The sequence below is a fragment of the Bactrocera neohumeralis genome, chromosome 4, assembly GCF_024586455.1.
Source record: "Bactrocera neohumeralis isolate Rockhampton chromosome 4, APGP_CSIRO_Bneo_wtdbg2-racon-allhic-juicebox.fasta_v2, whole genome shotgun sequence".
Lineage (NCBI taxonomy): Eukaryota > Metazoa > Arthropoda > Insecta > Diptera > Tephritidae > Bactrocera > Bactrocera neohumeralis.
In genome coordinates this window covers 1,112,982-1,133,931 of record NC_065921.1, presented here as the reverse complement: position 1 = coordinate 1,133,931, position 20,950 = coordinate 1,112,982, and the positions used below count along the sequence as shown (strand labels likewise).

At 39.4% G+C, this 20,950-nt stretch overlaps 1 protein-coding gene across 1 annotated transcript in view; it reads left to right on the top strand.

Annotated features, from left to right (window-relative positions):
* The window catches only part of LOC126755419 (uncharacterized), a 212,161-nt gene extending 191,666 nt beyond the window's left edge, over positions 1 to 20,495 (top strand). The window contains 5 exon segments of the mRNA XM_050467971.1: positions 3,106 to 3,324; positions 6,865 to 6,998; positions 7,417 to 7,512; positions 11,808 to 12,002; positions 12,085 to 20,495. Of these exon segments, the coding sequence (XP_050323928.1) occupies positions 3,106 to 3,324; positions 6,865 to 6,998; positions 7,417 to 7,512; positions 11,808 to 12,002; positions 12,085 to 14,676 (3,236 nt within the window). The 3' untranslated portion in view covers positions 14,677 to 20,495.
* Positions 20,496 to 20,950: the final 455 nt, after the last annotated feature.

Sequence of the window (20,950 nt, the reverse complement as noted above, 5' to 3'; positions counted from 1 at the left end):
AGCTGCCGCCAAAACAGCAAAGAAACGCGTTCAACTAAAGTGAGTTCTGAGAAGGGGACGCGGAAGAGTGCTAAAAGTGAAAGCAAACTCAAGACTCCCATCACTGCATCGTGAGTGGCACCGTTAAGCCGATTGCAGGATTTCGTTGAATTGGATTTGAAGTGAAGTGGAGCGGTCCATGCTCCCGGTCGCATCGTTTGATATTGTTTAGAACCTCTTTTGAATGCTATGTTTAGTTCTCGTAATATTATCTTAACTTTACGTCTAAAAGCCCAAGTGCATCCGCCCTTCTGACCTACCCTAATGAATGTTCAATGAACCTTTTAACCAAAATTTAAAGCCTCAGTGACAGCAATAATAACTAATAATACCTGTTAATTATAGTTTAGGATTAAGGGAGGACTACAGCCAGGAACACTGTGTAACCAATTCCGGCTAAATTTTTTTCAATAAAAAATCAATAGCTTAAAATAGTTTAAATGCGTCAGCTATTTCATAAATTTTGCTCGAAAAATCGGATGCTGAAATGAGTTTTGCTCTGCGTGTCTCATTACTTCTACTTCGTAGTTCCTTTTTGAAATGCCCGGGGATCTAGGATATGCATACTTAGTTCCAGTAAGCTTAAAGCTGAAAGCTTTTCAAATCATTTTTCGTGAAAAGCTCGCTTCGGCTGTCAATCGGTTTAGTTTTAATTTCATTCAATATATTACACAGTGTTCCATAAAATACTCAAATTGTTGTTGTATTGTTAATCTTAGTTAATTAAATGAAAATTGAAAAAGCTTTTAGGGAGATACGATTTCATAGTTGTACGGTATAATTGTTAGTCGATAGGTTAAGTACTGATGAAGTGGCTCAAATTAGAAGGGTGTAACTAATTACCGTTAACTACACCCGAGAGTATTCGGCAGCCAGGAATCATGCCATTTTTTCGCGAATCGCAAAAACCTTTTTAAGGATAATTCTCGTAATTAATTTATTGAATTTCTCACTCTATAATTTCGACCGGTTTTTGCTTTCCGTTACTTTTTCTGATTTAAAATACGAAATGTGACTGCATTCAGCGTGTCTTGGTTGTTGTTGTATTGAAAATTAAATATTAATCATTTATTGTTGTACTTTCCGTGTATTCCTACTAGATCTGATTTAAAGCGCTTAGTAAGCATTAATTTTGCTCGGCGGTGATTTCCGTAAGTCTCGTTAATTATCACGACTCAGTGCTTCATATAATTTAGTGATTTCGTATAATTTATTCAGCGCAACGGTGCTTTTGCCATCGCCATTGTTCCCACTCATCGTACTTTTAGTTGTGTTGTTGCTTGTTTACAGTGAATTTTTCAGTGTGTTAAACTTTAGAATAATTAAATTGCACAAATTATATATAATTAAGTGTTGTTGTAGTTGTATTGTGTTAGCAGCGTGTGTGTGTGTTGTATAAAAATTAAATAAAATATTGTTTATCAAACACATCTAAGGTAGACATTTGTTGTTGTTTTATTTGTTTTCTATTTATTTGCGCACAAATATTTTGCCAACATGTGGCAACTCGCCGAATGTAAAAAAAGTACTTTTTTCGATTTCACATTTGCATTATTATTTGTTTGTGGGCTCTGTGTGTTCAGTGCACGCGACAGCTAAATTATTCACACGAAGTGGCCAATTGCAACTCTGTCGCAGCGAACAGCGCCGATTGAGATGATTTATTCATGGCGCTTTAATAAATTAGTTTCATAGTTAATTGAGTTCGTAATTTTAAAAATAAAGGAGCTACTGTGGGCCATTCAGGCAAAGCGGGTCGTCACCGAACGCCGAAGAGCCTGGCATACAAACGGCACGGCACTAAGTAAATATTTGCCCGTTCTTTACACACGTGAGGGTCAAATGAAGGCTAAAGGCCAATTGTGTTGTTGGTGTAGTTAACGAATTTCGCTAGTAATAAAAAGGAAATATGTAAATATCTGAGCAAAATATGTGAAATAAAGGGATCGCGTATAGTTTCACAAACTTAAGAGGAAGGTGCTGAAGCAACGCTTAGATGAAAATCGTGTGCCCGTCTTTGTGTTTGTACTATTATGTTTTGTTTGTGTATTTTCTTTTCTAAAATTTAAACCATTCCACAGTTCCACCTTCCTGCAACCTGCAACCTGCAACCAAACATTTCGTTCTCTTGCAATTGTGTAGTGAAAGAGCGCCGAAATGGCGCCTGAGCGGCCTTTGAGTTATATATGTTAGTGCCTGAGTAGAAGTGCCCACCATAAAGCCTGCACGAAATGTCAATATTAAGCACAATTTAGACAGGCGGCCGCTAAAAGCAGAGCCGCAACGCCATGCACCCAGCACACGCCAACTTAGAGGCGCAACGGATGTGTAGACTTAAGCTTTTGTTTGTGTTCTTGCACGTTTTGTTCCTTCAAACACTTTACATACTTACTATAACGATAAACACGAAACACCCTTTATCCAGATTGAAACTTCCTTTTGAAAGTCAAATCAGAAATCGAAATTGCTCAACTCACAAAAGAGACTGCCAAGCTCCCCACACCCTCACAGATCTGCTCAGTGCACACACACAACTCACCCACACCGACACCGACACCGACACCGACATCGAATTGGAATTGAAGAGAAGAAAAGACTTTCCAACCGCTTTGCTCACTAAATGTTTCCTACTTTATTACCTAAGCATAATATTTAGCAATACTACTTACTTCCTAGTTGTTCCGATATTAGTTGTAAGTTGTTTGCATAGTTGAAATAATGGAAAATTAATGCATTTTTTCGAAACAAATTTTTCTTCAACATTTTTTGTGTTCCGAACCAATTCTAAATCTATTCATCATCAAATATTCATCAAACGACATGTTGTACAATAAAAAAAAACAACAACAACAACAACAATAATAAAACACAACGTCGCATTCGAATGGCTATCGTCGTATTATGCTTACAACAACAACAACAACAAAACTGAACTACCAAATTTCTCAATAATTTGACGCGATTTGACACGACCGCCTCCAACCGACACAACAACAAAAATAACAACCAACATCCGTCACGAATAAATTTATTGCACATCGCCAACAACAATAACAACAACAACAGCACCGCACTCGCCGCGTCGGCAAAAGCTGAATTTGCGCATGAAATCGCTGAGCTTGGACTCGCCGGAATCGACGGAACTGCACGGTCAAATTCGTCGGCGCCAGCAGCCGGTCATCGGCACAACAACAGTTGTTGGTGGCGGCAGTGTATATTACCACAGCGGATCCGGCGGGCACTTGGAGCACAACACACCGCCGTCGAACAATAGCCGTTTGCATTGTAAGTACACACCTGCGCCCTGGCGCACACACACACGCACACGCGACAGCCACACAGACACACATGTATATCTGAATGCCAAGTGCTTGCGAAATCAACAACACAAATTTAACTCCGACTGCACCAAATACGCCACCGAACCTAGAAAATTTGCAAACCGTACCCATTATGCGCCTTTGGTGGCCGAAAGGGGATTTCGAAGCACTGGTCCTTTACTTTTACTCACAATCTCCATTTAATAAGGATCAGTCATTATATTCTGCAGTCAAATCTCGAATATAGGTGAACAAGAAATTCAATTGCGGAGCCACAGAACAACAGCACCAGTAATAAATATAAGATCATAGTCAAATGGCTTCTTGGGATCATTGCCCCTTTTGTTTTTACAAATGTTGTGTTTGTTGTAAAACATGTTTTTGGTGCCAAACGGACAGAAATGAACTGATCTATGTACTACATGATTCTTTGATTTGTTCGGGGTTATTAAACATTCCCCAGAAAGTGTTTGTAATAGGATCCGATCTTATTCCGACATCAAATACTTTCTGTAATAGGTGAAATTACTCGAGATCATGATGCGCTCGCTCTTCCAGATATTGTTCTGATTTTCTTTTATGCTTGTTTCTAAAACTTTACCAGTTAAAAATCACTTTTCTGATCACTATTCCAAATCGGAGATGTAAAAAGTTCTTTAGTTGTGGAATTCGACCGAAATATAGGGCAGTCGAAAAAGTCTTTTCGTATTTTGTCAATAGATGTCGTTGCAGTCGTATATCTCCAGTGCTACCGACCACATTGTATCATACCATATGGTGTTGGAAAGGTGAGTTCGTGAAGCACAACAATGGTTTGCACGCTTCCGTTCTGGAAATTTCGGTGTGAAAGATACACCTCGCTGTGGTCGACCTATCGTCGAAAAAGTTGATGAAGTTATTAAAGAATATTGACCAGGATCGTCGCTAAGAAACTTAAATGTTCATTATCAAAAGGGTCTGAACCATTTAAAAAAGGCTGGTTACAAAATGAAGCTCGATGTCCACAACAGATGAGATTGAAGCAAGCAATCGAAAAAACGGCCAGAACTGATCAACAGAAAGTGTGTGTGTGCCATGGATGGCTTCGTCTTCCATCAGGACAACGCTAGACCACACACATCTTTGATGAGCTGGCAAAAACCGAAAGAGCTCGGCAAGGAAGTTTTGATGCATCCACCATAGAGCTCTGACCTTATTATTTGTTTCGGTCAATGCAGAACTTCCTTAATGGAGTAAATTTGGCTTAAAGAGAAGCCTGTGAAAATTACTTGTCGCAAGTGGTCGACCAAAATGGTACATATTCGGTTCAATAAAGTTCACTATATATATATATATATATATATCAAGAATGATAGAATACAAGTTTACGAAGACCGCCATTATGAAACGTCATAGTTACGTGTTGAGAAGAAGAAGAGTGAAAAACTGTCAAATGGCTTGCAAATTGTAAACAGAAAAGTAAACACTTTTGTAAATTCGCAAAATATTATTAATTCTTTCGATTTTAATGAAAAGTTTTAGTGAAGCGATTGAATATTGAATCATTTCTAAAGAAATATATCGGCCTATTGATAATAAAATTGTCTATTAAGTTGTGATTCAAATGGAGAAGACGTTTCTTGTGTTGTATATAAATATATATATTATGATAAAAGAATTGTAAAAAATTATTAATTTAGTATTAAATATATCATTTCTTTTGCAAAATAACACCCATTTTTTGGCAACTTTTAAATCGGCCGGAAAACTGAAAAAACTCATTTTCGATCCTTTAATTGCATAATAATTATTACAACAAGCCACTGCACATTTCATTTTAAAAAATTAATATATTTATGCTTAGAAATTTAAATAAATACAACAGTACATTTACACTGGTTTTCTTCATTTGAACAATTTCCACACATGCTACTCTATTTATTGTGGATGTGCCTAAAACTAATTATATACATACATATTTTCTCGCAACAATATTCTAAAAATTCCACTGAAATTTTTCCTGCAAAGACGAATGAATTAATATTATTTTGGGAATTTCAAAAAGTGTTTACTTTTCTGTTTACAATTTGTATGCATTTCTATGCTTGTTCGTCTCAACGCATAAGTGTGACGTCACGAAATTGTTGCACAATGTATTTGTTTTTGTAAGAATTGTCAAGAGCTAAACCGAAAAAAACTAACTGTAAACTAGTGTCGTAATCTTGTATTCTATCATTCTTGTATATATATATATATATATATATATATATATGTATATGTAGAGATGAATATATGTATAAGATGAAATTTGATTAGAAATACGAAAAGACTTTTTCGAAATATTAAGGCTTAATAGAAAGATGTGGCAACACTGGGGTCTAACGAACGTCGCAAGTACTCACACACATATATCCACATTTTGTGATGTCCGACATTCCAATACCATTTCACCAAATTTTATGCAGAAAAATCTGTAAATAATCTATGCAATACCGTTAGTCATTTGACATCTAGACAATTTTGCGAACACTTCGGCGATTGTAGTTGAACGTATTGAAATTATTTTGTTGCGTTCCTAGTTTGTTCGTTGGTAAATTACATATATAAAAAGTACTTATTATACAGTTATAACCGATCTAAGTAGCGTAAAGTATATAATATAGCAACATGTATGTACATACAGCTTAAGCGTTCCGTTGTTGCGTTGAGTTACATAATATATATGAAGTTGCAGTTGCGAAATAAAATTAATTTGAAAGCGTTCGCGCTGGTAGCTAGCGCTTTCTCGTTTATAAGTATACTATAAGTAATCATGTCGGTTTAATTGCACTTTTAATTTCGAATCGCTCATCTGTACATTCACGCCGCTCATTTTAATTGCAATCCAACTCAATTGCTTTCACACACACACACACACACAAAGCCCTTTCACCTTTGCTTACGCCACACAACACACGCCACACGAGACACATGTACACGAGTAACGGTGTATGCCGAAGGTAATTTGTTCTCAACTTTAAGTAGCATTGGCGCAAATAATTAGCGAATTGCAAAAACAGTTATTAGTTGCAAGCGAAATTGAATTAAATTGCTGAACAAAATTGAGTCTTTTGCACTTTGTGCGTGTGCCTTCGTTTAATTTCGCTTTATTTTCCTTTTCCTTTCGTTTTCTCTTTTTCTTCTTCTCTCTCTTTCAACAACTTTGCTGACTGCACGCCACGCCACTCCACAACCGCTTCGACATCCACACGCACACACACCCATCTCCGGCGCTGGCCGACACCTGCCAACGATTGCAACAACAACATCAACAACAACCCAACACACACACCCACTCACTTGCACCCACACACACGCACATATGGGCCCACAACATTTGCCACCCGCACACGCTCTGCTCGTTCGTCACACCGTCCACTCGTCCACCCGACAACTCGCCTCTCCCCTCCCCACGTTCCATATTCGCCCAACCACCCCCCGTCCATTTGAAACAAATTTAATGCAGCATTCAAACGTGCATTTACAGCGCCTTCCAGCCCCTCACACCAGGGCCGCAAGCTGCTGTATGCCACGCGCGGCATGCGCGGCGGCAGCGTCGACCTGCCGGACGAGATGGAGAAGTCGCAGTCGTCGGCGAGCACCTCGCCGTGCCCCTCACCTGTAAGGCAATTTCAGGTATTTCGTTTTCAGTTCGTTTCGTTTCGGTTTTCAGTTGCTCTTCAGTGTGATTGTCCATTTGTTCGGTAAATTGATGGCTCCGCAATGGGGGTATTCACATTGGCTGGCATGCGCTCCAAACATTCGTGCTGATTCATGATGTCAACTCGAGGAAGTTGATTACTTCGTCTGATTATCGGCCGATTGACAGTCATCGTGAATACCCCCATTCTGCTCTATATACCAGAGATGTATTCAATGGATTAACAAACAGTTTGTCACAAAAGTATTTGTTTCTTAACAATTACTGTTTGCTTTTGTTTTCCTCTTTGTATCTTTCTTTTATTTGAGTTTTGTTTGGTCAGAAACTGTGACGTAAGAAACACATTAATGTGATAACTTTTTAAATTCTTCTCGCCAGAAATCTCACCGCTTATTGCCAACGAATTTGTATGTGATTCTGTACAATTTCAAAGCGCGCCACGCTGATGAGTTAGACCTGAAGGCTGGTTACAAGGTAAGTGAGCCGTTCATTTTTCTATCTCCTGCTTCAAACTATTTCCATTTCATCTCCTTCCGTAGGGTGGGTAACCATCTGCTTATGATGCTATCACGATTTATTAGGGTTTTTGTCCTGCTCCAACAAACTGTGTATAGGCAGTGTCTCTCTTGCTACTTTATCCTCTTTCCTAAGTTTTTCCTTCTTAGCTTGTTGCGAGCCCACAGGCTGGGCTAGTTGGAACCGCTTCTACAGCGGGATTTTCTTTCATGATTCTATGAGCAGGCATTCAAATAATGTTTCCTTGCACCCAAGGGTCATAAAGGATTTAGTCTATAGGAAGAGTTTGTCTTGAATCCTGATACCCACGATGGAGTTTGATCTCTGGAATCTTATTTCCAATTTCTGTCCTAAAATGATCGTACACTTCGATCGACACTTATTAAGGGCTCCATGTGTCTAAATGATATAACTTTATCTATCCTAATTTAAATGTTTTTGTTAATATTGAAATTTCTGGAACTTGAATTTTTGTTAGTTAGTTGGCAGAGCTTTCCCCATGTTTTTAGATGGCTTATGGTCTCCGAGGCTTTACTTTGTCTCTCAAGGGATGATCACCGTGAGAACTTTAATATTTCGCCTCTGTCAAGATTAAACTCACGATCCACCTTGCAGTCACACCTTCGCACACTCGATTACGGATGATGCAGTAGTCTTCTTCTATACTGGCGTAGACACCACTACTCGGTTGTATCCAAGTTAACAACAGCGCGATGCAGTATCACCAGAAACAAATATTTCGCAGTTTTCGCGCATTTCATAAAATGTTCAGCTGACCGGTGGGGTATTAACAATTCTGCTTTTTCATCAAGCGCTTTAAATATCAACGAATATTAAAAAAACGGAAATAATTCGGTAGGTTGCAAATTGTAACGGTAGCTGCCTTATCAATAACGAATATGGAAACAAATTGCTCTGTCATAAATAAAGCTAACATGTTTTAATAAATTCACATGTGGCCGGGCGAAAGCATATTTCATTAAATGGATAAACACGGAGGCTTTTTGCCAAGGAAACCAATAAAAATTATTTCCGCGCGTTTTTCGACCTGGCTTTAGCTCAGATATTTGTAAGTTTATTTATGGCTTCAAATGCATTTATTCTGCGGCGCGCTGATTCAAGCCAATCATGAAATATTTAAAGCTGCGCAAAGCCCAAATGTTACATGCAACATTCAGATTTGCAGCTGCGCTAACGGCACATAACCCTGCGACCCACGGCTTTCCATATCGTCCACACAAACAAGAGAACATAAATCAATTAAAAAGCAGCAATTGTTCTGAAAAATCCCTATACGAGGGAAAGAAACAAGTTTCTCTTGCTTCATCACCGCAGGGCTTTCCTACTGGGATAGTTGCGATTTCCCGGGTGCCTATATATTAGCGAAAAATAAGCGAAACAAGGGCGAAATATTCGGTAAAACAATGAAGTGAGCAAAATACAAATCATGAAAAATTCAAAAATAAAAGAAAATGAAGCGAAAGCGGCATGAATTTAAAAATGATAGGCGGTTTGATACTTTAACGAAAAATACTTGCTTTAATGTGTAAAGAGAACCCGGACAAGTAGTTTCAACAAAAGCCAGATCTATACTCGTGTGCATATATATATAATATAGGAGCAAAAAATAGTAAGACTTTGTTCATAATTTTAAATTTCTTAATTTATTCTTCACAATCTATGTAGGGACTACAAAATTCCCAGTACACCTCTGCAAACATTTTTTCCAATCGTCGAAACAGTAATTAAAGTCAATTTGCCGAATAGCATTCAATGCCGTAGAGACTCACGTTTAATGTCTTCAATTGACTCAAAACGGTTTCCTCGAATTGGTCATTTGAGTTTGCCGAATAGCCAGAGGTCACAAGGTGCTAAATCGATCGAATATTTTGATTGAAAATTTGACAAAAATTTCATGAAGAAGTAATGCCGTAAGCGACCTTGCATTATCGTGGTGCAAAAACCAAGAGTTGTCGACCCATAATTCCGGCCTTTTTTCACGAATAGCTTCACACAAACGACGCATAACACTCAAATAGTATTCTTTGTTGACAGTTTGGCCGGTCGAAAGGAATCCGGAGTGCATCACACCTCGATAATCGAAAAAAACTGTCAACATAATCTTGGTCTTGTGGCCTGCTTTGACGTGGTTTTTCGAATTCGGCTCACCTTTGCCACGATACTCGTCCGATTGATCATCTGTTTCCAGGTCGTAGACATAGGTTCAAGACTCATCGCTAGTAGTAACACGTTTCATGACATCCTGGTAGACGGAAAGCATTGTTTCACAGACGATAATGCGACACTGTTTTTCAAGTTAAGTGATTTTGGAACCAATCGTGCATTCACTTTTCTTACACCCAAATGATCTTACAAAAGGATTTTCGCGGATCCTTCTGATATTCCAACGATGCCAATAAGATCTCTGACTGTTAATCGTCGATTCTGAAGACTCCTAATTATCCAAATTTTGTCCCTGGAGTATTTCGTTAGGTGCTTACCATAAACAATTCATAAAGTCTCGATACTAACTAACTAACAAAACGAGCTGTGCCCGCGCCAACACCTCCTGAAGTTTTGTAGAAAGGTGTAACATTGTATGGTACTCTCTCGGTATAGAAGCTCTGGAATTGAGTTTTTTCATTCAGATTTGCTTCGCAATAAAACAAATTAATTGTCCTTGCATTTCAAATATATATGTAGAATAGACTTCAAAAAATTAGTATACGAAACACTGTTACGATAGTCAGACCTCCTCTTCAGGTTAATTGTATCACTATTGAATCCGCCTGGTGATCCGCTGGTGATCAGATCAGACGATCTTTCAATATCATTGAACAACTAGAAAACTCGAACTTTTGCACCAAACAGCCTCTCTCACAGGGAATAAAGGAATGCTTAGCCAAAATCGATTGTCATCCATTTCTGTAGATTATCAATGTAATTCCACAAAAACAAATGTATGAAAAACAAACCAATGCAACAACAATAAAGGATGCCACTGTTAACAGAAATCTCGTTGTTTGTTTATTAAACGCCGTTGGAAACTTATTTGAGTGAAAACTGGTTGCTGCGCCCGACAGCAGCCGCCTCGCAACTCGCTGCTGGTTAATAAGGACGGAGAGGAATGTGAGAGAGTGCCGAACAGAAGGAAGATGTGAAAGCATAAACAGCAGAAACAAAGGCGAAATGAGGCGCCGCAACAAGGGGGCAACAAAACCGATGGACCAACAATAACAATAAGGACAGCATAACGGCGTCGAACATAGCGTAATAACACAAATCGATGAGCAAGTGCTTGCTGAAGGGCTAGAGAAATTCGTGATTCCGCGAACAAACGCAAACAACAACAACAAGCGAAAGGGAGAAGTGAATGCTGCTGCGATGATTGGAATTTTTAGGAGAGCCCTTGGCGCCACGTTGCAAAGCGATTCTGCCACCTTGGCGGGTAATTGCTGCAGCTGCGAAAAACTTCTTGTCCTCTTTATTGTTGTTGTTGTTGTGTGTAGTTGCTTCGGGCGCTTTTGATTAGAATTAAAGGCACGTCAATTAGATCGGTTGGCGATAAAAGCGTCCGTTTGCACTCACCTGCACACACACGTAAGCACATGCCGCCACTTACATATGTATGTGCGCCGCTGTTGCTGTGTTTATGTGCAGGTGTGGGTGTTCTAACGATTGATGGCTAATCGCTTCACTGGGCGCTCTTTAAACCGTCCGTTTGCGCTTCCGTGGAACTTCTCCGCTTTGTTTATTAACCTTTAACGCTAGCATGTGCGCACATGTGTGCGTGTGTGTGTCTGTGTTGCAGCACAAGTGGCTCAACAGCGAAGCTCTGCCATCTAGTGATTTCATAGAACTCTCAGGTGCCAAAGGCAGCTTTGCTTTGATGTTGATTTCAAATGTTTTCGCACTTAAACGAAGGATGCTGGCATTGAATTCGGTTCGGGGAGGAGAGGGAAATAACATAAAAATAAGAGAATTTTCAAGGCCTTATATTAATTGCTACAAGTGTGGATAGTTATCGAAACACTGAAATCCTTTTACATCCAAAGCGCCAAAACAAATAGATAGAAGGTGAAGTAGGAAAAGTCCTTGAGGCGAAACATATATAATATAATACCTTAAAGACAGTGCGGATTGAACAACATTCAATATATTTAAATTTACCAATGTGGGCTTTGTCATCCTCCGTTAGTGCATCTCCTTTTCGCTCTTTTACCACTTTGCGTATTTATTTATGTTTCTGGCAGGTCACCGTCATCGATACCTCGGACCCAGACTGGTGGCAGGGCAAATTGCTGGGCCGTGTCGGCTACTTCCCATCCAAATATTGTGTGCGTCTAAATGCCAACGAGAAGCCGTTACAGGTCACACATAATTTGCAAGTGTCCGATGGTGAGCGAGGGGAGAGTATGACGCTTTTACGAGATCAAATAGTTATTCAGGTAAACCTTTTCCATTTCTACCACTTAAGACAAATGAGATCTTGTTGGACTAATCCTTTGCTTTTCTTTTGCATCCTCGCAGACTGGCGACGAGGTCAACGGTATGGTGATGGTGCGCTCTGCAGACAATCGTCAGGGCTATTGCCCCGTTAAGTACCTGCAAGAGGTGTGACAGCCAAAAGAACCGCCAGTTGAACGTGACAAGCCGCAGAAGTCTTCGCTGTCATCAAAGCTTTTAGATAAAACGAAACGTAGAATAAGAATTGTAGTCTCTGAGAATGGTGGTAGTGGCGCAAGTTACAGTAACCTGGGTCGCGAACCCAGTGCACCGCCTGCCGAACACGGGATGAAGAATATAAACATCGATTACAATGACGACTATACTGGGGGCGCAGAAGAGGAGTACTATGGGGGTTTTGATGCGGCCACTGCCAGTAGTAGAAGTAAAAATGATAAAAATTGGGAGAACTGGGAGCGCATAAGGGAACAGAAATTGGAGAGAATGAAAAACATTTGCTTTGAAAGTTACCGTCAATCGAAACGAGATCGAATGCAACAAGCTAAACCGAAACCGAAACAACTTGACCCCACTTGGTATACAGATAATATATATTCTAATCGCTCCGAAGATCTTGAAGAGGACTATGTGCCGGAGTGTCTAAAATATGGAACATATCGTAAGCTTCGCAATATCCGCGAACAGGATGAGTTCTTTGTGGAGGATATTTTGGATGACGCTCCGCAAGATGTTGGTAGTAAGGGCAAGCGTGGTGAAGGGGAAGGCTCTTCCGGTTATGGATTACACCGTTCAATCAGTTGTAAGGAGTTTCAGTATCCAAAGTCACAGAGTTGTTATGTGATGAGTGGTGGCACGTCCTATGAAGGTGGTGGTACCACATCCATATTGAAGAAAACCAATGTGCCCAAATCGTATTCGTTCAGTGCCACGACGTCGAAGACGACACCCTTCGATGTGATGGACTACGAACTGCCGCAAACGGGCGCAACGCGCCGCGATAAACAAGAGGCCTTCCGCAAGTCCGCGGGCTACTACTGCAGCAGCAGCCTTGACGAGAGCACGCTAGTTTATGCGACTCACGAACCGCCGACGTCTACGCCGCCACCTCCGCCTGCGCCGCATTCATGTTGCGCGCGCGAACAATGTACCAGCGCCAATTGTCTACTTGACGAAATCTACCCGAGTTATACGGCGGCGGCCGGACGTCGTACATGGCGCAGCCGTGGCACGCCCGTGGGCATGTATAGCGCTGGCGCCAGCGGTGGTAGCAACAGGAACCTACATACCGCCTCCGCCTCCACCACAGCCGATTGGGTCGAAGAACGGGAACGCGGTAGCCAGCGTGTGGCAGCGGCCTCGCGCTACTCTATACACTCGGGACGTGGGCGCGATCATGAACGTGAACGCCACAGCGATCGTGAGTGTGAGCAGCCACCGCCGCCGCCACCAACGGTAGTATGCTGTTGTGCCGCCGATGACTATTGCTACCACCGCCAGCAACAGCGCCATATTGCCAGGTCGCGTTCGCGCCTACACTGTCCCGGCCACCACCCGGCAGCCGAAGAGGAGGAACACTTACACTGCCGCGCCATGGCCTACGACACCGATCTCGATCACTTCATTCGTGATGAACGAGAACGTCTGCTAATGCAAGACAAATTCTTAGACGAAGACGAGCGCTATCTATCCAATGCTGGACCAAGTTTACACTATGCAGCCCAATATAGGCGTCCAGCGCGTAGTAAGTCTCTATTAGAAGTACAACCACCTAGTCGTTATGATGATGACACGTGCTCGGACTCCACCGAAATGGACCTTGAAGACTTTAATGTAGACTTGGAAAAGTATTGGGCCGAATTGGATAAGCCACCAAGTCCCGTCGATTTAGATATGCAGCGTCGCAACATGCAAAGCAACCTGAAGGCGAAGAATGTCAGTGTGGGTTGCTATAACAACGGTCAGCCTATCGATATACACGATCGTGAGCAGGAACGAATGATGATAAAGAAATCCCTACTCGAGGGCATGCCCTCTCCGCCACAAGTGGAGTCGTCGGCGCCAGACGGCTCCTCAATACATCATGGCGCCAACAATTCAGGTGACTTTCATTTTTTTGAACAAGCTGGCTCGCCCCTCCACCGCGCATATAACTATGGCCACAAAGTGTACCCGGTCGCAGATAGCCTACCCTCATACAAATATAACAACTTCTACACAGATCACGAAGTACAGACCAAACAGCCAACCACCGGTGGACCTCACCCCTCCGCCGGTGGTCACTCAGCACTCAGTCTAATCAATAACATATTCTCCATCTACAAGCCAAACAAGTATTCAGCCCAAAACTGCCAAATGAACGTTGATACCAAACCCGAGCCGTGCAAGAAAATGAACGTCCCGACTAGCCGTCGCCCTCTAGGTGCGCCACATTCTGAGTACATGCACTCAATGAAGCGACCGATGTTGATTAGCACCGATCAGCCACAATTCAAAATCATACCCGAAAAAACGGGCCTAAAAATTACACCGCTCTACACGTATGAAGACTACATGGTCGAGAAACCACAATCGCGACATAAATTCGGTGGCATGACGCGACCGGTGGTGCCTCCGCACTGATGGTGCTGGACCTTTCCATGGTATGGCGGTTGTTAGGGACACCGAGGCTGAAAGGAGCTGTTGAAATGAACGTGAAGCTGAAATAGACCGATAAGTAAAGAAATAAAAATGAGGCGTGATAACGACGTAGAGTACGGAAGCGGCCAGGGAGGGAGTGTGTACTTTGTAAGGAGGCAAAAGAGACAGAGAAAATGCAACGGCGCTGGCGAAACGCACAAATAGCTATTTTTAGCGAAACATAAAGACAAAGCCGGAGGAACACGTATTTTTACCGTCACTTGAAGGCAGCCATACAACAATAAATACAAAAAGATCCGCACTCAGTCCCTACCCTTTGCTTGAATGTCGAAAAATTCATTTCCATCTCTGTTAGTAGTATCAACCATCAACGGCATCGTCAACAACATAATGCGAGTATTGACTTCGCGTCACCCTCATACTTACGAGACCGATGTGTATTCGTACATCGCCATCTTCAGCGATTTTAGAATGTTAACATTTCACAAATTTTCAGTTTCGGTTTCGGTTTCGGTTTAGTCAGCATCAAACAGCTCCATAGCAAGTTTTGAGAGTAAAGTAGTCTCCAATGGGGACTATGCAACGCCTGGTGTAACTTGGATGGCGTGAGTACAAACGTATTTGGGTCGAGTCAGCAACACTATACCAATGGAAAGTCATCAAATGAAATTGATGTGATAAAGTAAAAGACATAGAAAACTGTATATTATAGAATATATGTATGTAGTACAACCAAGAAGTACGAGAATATTTTCGAGGAGAAAGTAAGAAGAAGCGGCAGACAAACGTAGTTCAGTGAGAAGCAGCTTAGAAATGTTCGTGCGTAAACTTATTTATGTGCGTTGGAGCTGCCCCATTAAAATCGCATTTTGATCTCCAGGCATTAACGGTAATTATTTGAAAGCTTCCAGCAGAAATATGAACAACAGAGAGAAAATTTTGCGGGATTCTGAGTATTACCTTCGCTACATATTATTATTAGTGGTTGTTTAATTTCTGTTTGGTTCGTGGCTCAACCTCAGGGCCTATTTACTCAGAGCAAGGCGGCATCAGTTCAGCTCAGTCCACAGAGTTTTTCAAATACTTGAGAATAATACTGAGAGCTGATGACGTTGGTCATTAAGAAACAATATTATTCAACTGTTTTTCAGTGATTTTATTTTCAATTGAGCGGAATAGCACCTCTTCAGATGGAGTGGCCATTTCCCATAAATTTCTTATTTTTATTTGTCTGTTTTGAACATCTTTCTTCGCTCATTTCGTTCGTTTACTGTAATATTCTGGAAATCCCGATTTGAAGAAATTACTTACTAGAAATTCTGTTACTAAAAATGCGCTCTCGACGTTCTCTCAATCACAAAAACACAAAAAAAATAACAAAAACAAAACAAAAACTCAATTCGACAAGGAAGAAAAAAAGCAAAATAAAACAATAATTAAATATTGGTAAACAATCATAAGTATACACAAAGCAAAAATATATTTACACAACTATACAAGCATATTTAGAACGAAGCATCAATGAAAGCCGAAAAGTCGAAAAGCAAAAAGTCATATCCAAAATTCCTACTTAAAAAAGATACAAAACAAAGCAAATATATATCTACGAGTCGTATGTAACTGTATTTGGGTAAGTGCATTTGTAGTAGACGCTGCAACGGTAGAAGGCAGACCTTGATATGAACTTAGTCCGGAGTTTTGAAACACTTTTTGCAAAAGCAACAAATATTTATTGAAGCTAACGTACATAAAGTAATGAATATCAATTTTTTCCAATATAAATATATAAACGTTTATAAACTTTTCTATTTTTTATACCAAAAATGACAACAACAATTTGATAATGTTATTTTTTTGGAGACTTGCATACATTACCAAACACATTTTCCAATTACAAATACAATCTAATACAATTCGAAAACTAGGAATGCATTGGAACCGCGTGAGCGGACTGTTGAGCCCCTCGCCAAGCAGTTTGCATTACGAAATGGTATAAATATGAGAGAGCGGAGCTTTGAGTGTCAAAGCTTCATGAAAGCTCGACGTTCCACTGTGAAAGCTTAAACTTTTGAAGGATGAATCAATATTTATTGGAACAGTTATTCGAATGCAGCTCATAAGGGGACAATCGGATCAAATGGCAACGGCACTGCAATGCTATTGCTAATGGAAAGGCAACCGATTCTTGAAGAGCGCTTTGGAATAAAAGCAGCCGGAGCAAAGCCGTTTGTAGGCTAAGCATATGCAAAGTAGATGTTAGAAGAACTCGCAGCACTTAGAATCCTTAGCACAGCTGAATGTTAAATGTTAAACAAAGGAGGAATGAAGTGGAATATCGCTATATTTCGAACAAAACTGACAACTTAATGTTTACAACCAAAACACAAAGCGTAAATAAAAACAAAACTAAAATATTTTAGCTTAAGGAATCAGCAGAATAGCTTAAGGTTAAGGTTAAGCCCTTCTAGCGTGTAAGTAATTAGGTAAATGAAAATATTGAGAACCAAAAACGCATTTTAGCAAATCTTATTGCAAATCTAATTGCTGACATTGGAACGAAAACGATTAGAAACCAAACGATGAACTTAGTACTTAGAATTCGCTTTTTTATAGTGTATCCACGGGCCTTATTTTTCAGCAAGTAAAACAAACAACCAAAAACGAAAACAAAAACAAAAACTAAGAAACGCAATTTGTATGAAGACGAGCTGATCGCCAGCGAAGCGCATCCAAAGTAGATGTTGTTGTAATTTGATATAGACACACTCCCGGCATTTTAGATTTTTGCAGAGAGCGCGCGGAGTGTTAACTTACACCTTTACTCTTGTACAAATGTACAGTAATAAATTTAGGGTTTTGCTTGTAGACCCACTTGTGTATAAAATAAGCCCCCTTTTCATAAATTCATCGTAAGTTTTCTATTTTCAAAACTATTTGTGAAATTAATTGAGTAACGAATATGGTCCACATGATCCTAATAACCTTCAGAAAATTCCGTAAAAAACCCAAATCCTTAAGCTTATTAAGATATCTTCGTAAAACGTTGAACGCTTAAAGCCACAACACGCAGTTACGTTTCATGCATCCCTATCTTCTATTGAAGCACGAGTTCAGAGTTACTTTTTCTTCTTGCCAAAATTCGATGGCCGAGAGAGACCTAAAATATTTTTATTAAGCTTCCAATAATCTTCGAAAAACCCACGACAGCTTGAATTTATTTGAAAGCTATTATAGGCAATTTGGTTAAAATTTTTCGGAATTTAGCTTATGATGACCAAAGCCACTGAGGAAATGGATTATAATGGAACCAAACGCCATTTTCAAATCAAAACGTTACTGGTGGTTCAAAGAACTCAGTTAGCTCCACAAATTAGTTAGATTTCCTTATAGAAGTGCCGCTTGAGAATCTGCTCACTAAGTTGGGGAGACCCTGATTCGGCAAGTGAACAGTTATCCAAAGAACTCCGATACTCTTTTTGGTTTCCTATCCCCAAAAATGGAAATAAAATAAAAGTTCAGTCATGAATTAAACTGAAGAACGTTTCAAAATTAGAATTTTTTTGTCTGGTCATAACAGTCGATTAAAAATATTCTCATAACGTCTATCTTGTTATGTGTTTTACAGTTATTTATTTTGAAGAAGCCTCACAGTTAGTAAAGAGATTACGAGTTCACTTTCAATCCGTATTCAAATAGCATAAGTTAGCCATGAAGCCTACAAACTGGTAATGGAAAGTTTACTTTTAGTAAATTATATTATTTGGGGTGTTAAAATAGATGTTTAGGAGAAAATCATAGTTTAATGGATTTTATTATTCTCCCGTTAAAAAATCTCTAACTTCAAAAAACGACGAAAAGTCAGAGTTGAGAACCCAGTCAAGGCACATTTAAGTTATTAAGATTTTAGAATTTTGCGCATTTCATTCACAAAACTTTTCCTAGATCACTCCTTTCTTATGAAAATATACAAAATGATGTTGTTGTTGAATGTATGTATGTTTGTAATATATATAAATATAATAATAAAATTAAAGACAATTTTATGAACAAAGAAACAAATGAACGCCCAATTCTTATGAATGAAAAAATTTAAAACACATCGCACCTTGCGCGCCTGGCGACTGCCGCCCACTCGCCACCGGTGCACGGTGCATGGGGCAGCAGCAGCGGGCAGCAGGGAGCACCAGAATGTGAGGAAAATTAAATTTACTATGAAAATAGACGTGTGTGGACACGCGCTGCAATTGGCACTAGCAGACTAAATAGTAGTAGTTAAATTAAGAACAACAAATAGTACTTTGCGTAATTACTGAAATAATTAATAAATCTAGATTTAAGCAAGGCTAATGTAACAAAGACAAAATTATTAACAAATCATTTAGGTTTAAGTAAATCAAAACTTGGCCGTTTGCACAAACGGATGCAAGTTATTCAATGATAAAAAAAAACAAAAAACACAGTAAAAGAAATTAAGCCCAACATCAAAATTGCAATTTAAAGCCTTCGCCATCATATCTTGGAAAACTGCAGCGCCTAAAAGCAGACCACATTAATTTTATGTAAGCTTTCAGTAAGCCCTCGCGCTCCCAACCCAAACTGTATATGTACGAATTAGAGCTCTTGCAATTATTCGAATAACCTGAAAAACGAATATTCGAATATCCGGTTTGTAACCGTTCATATGAATATTAACCGATTAATTTCAAATAGTTGTTGCTCTGCTGCAAATATTTGTATAATTGAAAATTGCTTGAAATCTAAACAGCCTTTGATTTTCGCTTGATTTAAGTTTGTGAAAATTAAAATTCTGTCCATATGCACCACAAACTTTCTATAAATTTATATACGTGAAAAATTTGTAGAAGTTTAACGCTTACTATTCGAATAGCCGACATCGAACGGTTCATCGGAAAGTCGAAAATGTGCGGTTAGTCGAATAGACGACGGCTTACGATTATCCGGATACTGCAAACCGAATATTATTATGCGAATAATGACCTATCCAGTTAACTCGGTTAGTCGATCAGTCGAATACCAAGAGATCTGGTAAGAATGTACTCAGTTGACTTATGGATAAAAGTAAGTCGAGCCCTTGAACCTGAATTCTTGAAGCAAATTTTCAAACCCGCACAGAATGAAATTGATAACAATGGGCAACCAACCAATTTTAACTAAAAAATTATTTTTTATTATAAATAAAACACAAAAATATTTGCTAAAGCAGCGAAGATTATGTAAAAAAGAAAAAAAAAGGTCTTAAGAAGAGAGAAAAATGCCGATGAATGGTTGCAGCCACCAACGCTTGCGTCATTTCCGCATTTTTCCCAAAATACTTATTAAGTCGAGGGCACGAAATATAATAAAAAAAGTATTCGCATCCCCTCACCGTCACACATCATAAAGTACCTAACTTTTCTTGTTATTAATGAATATTCATATCATTGTTGCATGTCACATGACCATTTTTTCATTATTTCTTACTTACAAATTGAAGAAAGCAAACTATTTAGCTAAACACCCTGAAACTTGGTGGGGAAAGCCTCCAAATATCAAAGAACACAAACAAATTAATAATGAAATGAGCATTCTCTCATGCTGAGCAACTAGTATGTAAGTCCAAATGTGAAATCTATGTGTGTGCAAGAATCTTATGTGTACTTAATATTAAGTTATGGACGAAAAAACACTTAAATAATGAAATGGCATGCATTCGTAATTCATTTCTAATTAAATGTTGTATGGAACTGCAACACAATGGAAATAAAGTAAAACACACAGAGAAATTATTGAGAAAAAATTATGAATAATAATAAATGATGATAACAATTGCAAGCAAATATTTTGTGTTTCGGTGGGGCTTTCTATTCCTTTAGCCACCAGTGTGTTAGCGCCAACATCCGCCGGAAAGTATGCAAGGGCAACACAAAAGACGCGTCTTGTTTCTCCTACTTCATGATGTCATGGCTTTGGCGCAAAAAACGGTATATTTTCAAGACTTTTTTGTTATAAAATTAATTTTTTGTTATAAATGAAACAGTTTTTCAAGCCTTCTTCTATTCCCAAGATTCATATTTTACAAGATTTTGTGAAATTTTCAAAGGAAATTATTCAGAACTCGGCCGTAAGGACGTCATTTCGGCTGTTTTTTGGACAAAAGGTCCCTCCGAGCTGACAGAATTTGTTTCAAATAGCTCTAATTGAAGAAGAAAAAAGCTAGACAGGCAGGACAGTCTAAATTTTGCATCGAAAATCTGTGTAAAATTTCGTTAAGATCGGTTTCGAATTTCGTTTT